This window comes from Gekko japonicus, unplaced genomic scaffold, assembly GCF_001447785.1.
Source record: "Gekko japonicus isolate JY-2015 unplaced genomic scaffold, Gekko_japonicus_V1.1 scaffold3537, whole genome shotgun sequence".
NCBI classification, from domain to species: Eukaryota; Metazoa; Chordata; class Lepidosauria; order Squamata; family Gekkonidae; genus Gekko; species Gekko japonicus.
Genome location: NW_015169282.1, coordinates 1,619 through 6,040, shown reverse-complemented (window position 1 = coordinate 6,040; position 4,422 = coordinate 1,619). Strand labels below are relative to the sequence as shown.

The 4,422-nt window shown below is 51.6% G+C and overlaps 1 protein-coding gene across 1 annotated transcript in view; it reads left to right on the top strand.

The window, feature by feature from the left end:
* PIGQ (phosphatidylinositol glycan anchor biosynthesis class Q) overlaps positions 1–4,422 on the top strand; it is a gene marked incomplete at its 3' end in the record, with an annotated part of 53,289 nt that overhangs the window by 48,523 nt on the left and 344 nt on the right. The window contains exon 9 of the mRNA XM_015416569.1: positions 1,147–1,227. Coding sequence (XP_015272055.1) covers positions 1,147–1,227 — 81 coding nt within the window. The remainder of the gene's footprint in view (positions 1–1,146; positions 1,228–4,422) is intronic.

The window sequence follows — 4,422 nt, the reverse complement described above, 5'->3', positions numbered from 1 at the left end:
ATGCCCTTGGCTGCCTGAGACACCTCGCAGGAGAGGTGGATGGCCGAGAGGGCCTTCTCGGCCTCCGTGGCTCCCTCCGTCTCTGATCTTCACAGGGCTGCTCTTGGTAACTCCTCCGAATGGCTGGGCTTATCTGAAGATTTGCAGATGTTTCTGAGCTCAAGACCAGCCGAGTTGGTCCTTCCTGCAGTCCCCAGCTCTTTGGTTAATGGCACATGCAAGCCACAATTCTCTCAGAGCTGTTCTCTTCTTTCTCGTCCTCCTCCTCCTCTTCTTCTTCTTCTTCCGCCTCCTCCTCTTCTGCCACTTCTTCCACCTCCTCCGCCTCCTCCACCACCACCACCGAAATTAGGACACGTCTGTATTTTTGAGCCTGCTCCACTCTGTTTCAGAGAACAAAATCCCAAGTGGAAAGTCGGTTGAGTCGCATTACAGTTTTACCCACTGAAAATCTGGTCCGAGCGAGACCTGGGCAAAGTCCCAAAGCAAGATTTGAACCCAGGACCTTCCAGATCACACTCATTCTCTTAGACATGTCGCTGGTTCCCCTGCTCAAGCGTTCCTCTTAGTGAGCCCCCCTGGTACTGTTCACCATTCTCCCTGGGTCCCCTTGCGTGCCGGGGGCAAAGTTAGATTCATGGCTCAAGATGTCATCCAGACTGGGAAGACCCTGGTTCAAGTCCTCTCTGTGCCGCAGGCTCACGAGGGGGCCATGACCAGTGTTCCCTCTAAGCTGAGTCAGTGTGAGCTAGCTCACAGTTTTTTAGCCTCTGGCTCACACATTTTTTGTCTCAGCTCAGGAAGGAGGGCTCCAGAGCAAACTAATTTATGCTTGCTCACAACTTTAATGCCAGCAGCTCACAAAGTAGAAGTTTTGCTCACAAGACTCCACAGCTTAGAGGGAACATTGGTCATGACCCACTCAGCCGGCATTCCCTGCTGCCCAATGTGCCCTGCCCGGGTTGCTTTAAGGCAGTCCTGCTCCCTTAGGAGTGTCAGAGGGATTTCCGAGCTAAAGAGACTCTCCCTGGCCCCAGCGCTTCGTCCGTTGGAGGAAGGTCTCCGCCAACTGGAGGAAGGCTTTGAGGGTTTTGTACACTGAATCTCTGCTGAAGTCGGACCACGTTCTTTCTTTTCTTCCCCCAGCTGTTCATCGGCACCCTGCTATTTACCATCCTGCTGTTTCTCCTCCCCACGACAGCCTTGTACTATTTAGTTTTCACTTTGGTAAGTTTGCTTGGGCGGCGGTGGTGGTGGTGACATTGTGGGCAAATGCTTTTCTGTGGGGCCCGTCTCAAGGCCAGGTTCAAAAGGACGAGTGGAAGCGGACAGGTTTTCGGCCTGAATGGAGTGAATCGGGTTTGTATGGAGTCTGGGAATTTTTCCGGGTGATGGGGAAGCGCAGCTGATGAGAACGGTGCCGTTAAAAGAGTCAAAAATCGATTGGCGGCAGACGCAAAACCCAGTCAAGCAGCCCGGCCCTCTAATGACCCCTTCGTATACAAGCCTAATCTCTTAAGAACATAAGAACATATTTATTTATTTATTTTTGGGATTTTTATCCCGCCCTATCCAACAGCTCAGAGCGGCTCACAGACACCCATGTTGCATCAGGCCAGTGGCCCATCCAGTCCAACACTCTGTGTCACACAGTGGCCAGAAATACCAGTGCCATCAGGAGGTCCACCAGTGGGGCCAGGACACGAGAAGCCCTCCCACAGTTGCCCCCCCCCCCCAGCACCAAGAAGACAGAGCATCACTTGCCCCAGAGTCCCTATCTATACCTTGTGGCTAATAGCCACTGATGGACCTTTGCTCCATAGGCTTATCTAATTCCCTCTTGAAGCCGTCCATGCTTGTAGCCGCCACCACTTCCTGTGGCACTTCCTGTGGCACCATTGTATCTTGTGGCTAATAGCCACTGATTGACCTCTGCTCCATAAGAACACAAGAGGAGCTAATGTTGGATCCAGTCCAACACTCTGTGTCACACAGTGGCCAAAGATACCCGGTGCCATCAGGAGGTCCACCAGTGGGGCCAGGACATTAGAAGCCATCTCACTGTTGACCCCCCCCCCAAGCACCAAGAAGACAGAGCATCCCTTGCCCCAGACTGAGAGTTAAGAACATAAGAGATGCCAATGTTGGATCAGGCCAAAGGCCCATCCAGTCCAACACTCTGTGTCACACAGTGGCCAGAAATACCAGTGCCATCAGGAGGTCCACCAGTGGGGCCAGGACACGAGAAGCCCTCCCACAGTTGCCCCCCCCCAGCACCAAAAAGACAGAGCATCACTTGCCCCAGAGCCCCTAGCTATACCTTATGGCTAATAGCCACTGATGGACCTCTGCTCCATATGCTTATCTAATTCCCTTTTGAAGCCGTCCATGCTTGTAGCCGCCACCACTTCCTGTGGCAGTGAATTCCATGTGTTAATCACGCTTTGGGTGAAGAAGTACTTCCTTTTATCCATTCTTACCCGACCGCTCAGCTTTTCTTGTGTGTGGCCTCTGTTCAGTCGTTATCCTCTCTCTTTGAGGGCCACTTCCCCACTCAGTCCACCCAAGTGGCTGCCTCAGACACCACAAAAAAAAAGAACAAGAGGAGGAGGAGGAGATTGTATTTATACCCTGCCCTTCACTTGGGGTCTCAGAGCAGCTTACAAACTCCTTCCCCTCCCCACAACAGACACCCAGTGAGGTTGGTGGGGCTGAGAGAGCTCTTTCGAGGACGGCCCTTGAGAGAACAGCTCTGACAGAACTATGGCTTGCCCAAGGTCATCCAGCAGCTGCATGTGGAGGCGTGGGGAATCAAGCCCAGTTCTCCCAGATTAGAGTCCGCCCGCTTAACCACCACACCAAACTGGCTCTCAAGAAGAGGGCTCCGCTTGCCTCTTGGCCGTCGGTGGCCTGGGAGATGATGGGCATCGACCCCTGGGCCCGTGCTACTGCCAGCCAGGTCTGAGGTGAGCTCCTGAGCTCAGACCTGGCTGGTGGGGGTGGGGGAGGATGCAGGGGGGCAGCAATATGCCTTGACCCAGCCCCAGTCTCCCCCCACCATCCTAGGGCTTAGAGCAGGCAAGAGGTTCAGAACAAGACAAAATCAAGTACCCAGTCAGAAATCTCTCCAGCTGTCTCTGTGTCTATACCTGTGCATGCCAGAGTTATTAGTTGCACTTCAGAGAGAGGCCAAGACGGCACCAAAGGTACAGACCGGTTCTCCAGCCTGTCCCTGACCTGCCAAGTGCTGGCACGACTCAGCTGGGTAATTTTATGGTTTCGTTCCTTGATTCAGGACATTTTTAGCCTGCCTTTCTTCCACTGAGGTCAGGACGGGATCCATGGCTCTCTCTCCTGAGAGCCCGTTTGGTGTGTAGTGGTTAGGAGCGCGGACTCTAATCTGGGAGGACCGGGTTTGATTCCCCACTCCTCCACGTGCAGCTGCTGGTGTGACCTGGGGTCAGTCACCAGTTCTCTCAGAGCTGTTCTCTCAGGAGCAGTCCTCGAAAGAGCTCTCCCAGCCTCACCTACCTCCCAGGGTGTTTGTATGGGAGGGGGAAGGGAAAGGCGATTGGAAGCCCCCATGAGACTCCTTTGGGTAGTGAAGGGCCATGGGGTATCAATCCAACCTCTTCTTCTTTTCCTCCTCTTGTTCCTTTTTTGTCCTCGCAACAGCCCTGCGAGGTAGGTGAGGCTGAGGGGCAGTGACCAGCCCTGGGCCACCCAGTGAGTTTCATGGCATTGTGGGGATTTTGAACCCGGCTCTCCCGGGCCCTTGACCGACACTGCAGGTAAAATGTAAGACTGGGGGTGGATGGGAAGAGGACGCCCCCTCCACCATGGGTTGATGGGACAAAGAAAAACCCAGCAGGCTGGTTGTGTCCTTGGAATTCCACGGAGGAGCAAACCAGTGTAGACTCACAGCCTCTTTTCATGAAAGGAACCCGCCCATGTGCCGCTCGGAGACCTAACGGACTGTCCCCTTCCTAGAGATGTGAAGGCCCGGGAAAAAAACGGAAACATTTGGGGAAAAACCAGTTTTTTCCCATTTTTTTTCCTGAAGCCTTTTTGTTTTTTCCGAAAAATTGGAAAAATTGAAAAAAGAAAAGAAAAGAAATTGATTGTGAAACATTTTATTTTAACATGATGAATAAAATATTTTAAGACAAGGTATTCAAATATTTTCCAAATCATTTCTAAATATATATATATATGGTATCAGATTGATCTAATTTCTGTGCACTGAGGACAAGCAAGTCCTAGGTTACAAACTGAACTCTCCAATGCAAGAACAAGATGCATTTCTTCCTTTAGGAGGTGCTATTGTCAGAAGAAAATAAAAAAGTTTTAGTTTTGTTTTTGCATGTGGGTGGGGTGGGTATTCTGTTTGTAATAATTGTTTGGATACACTATATTTTTAAT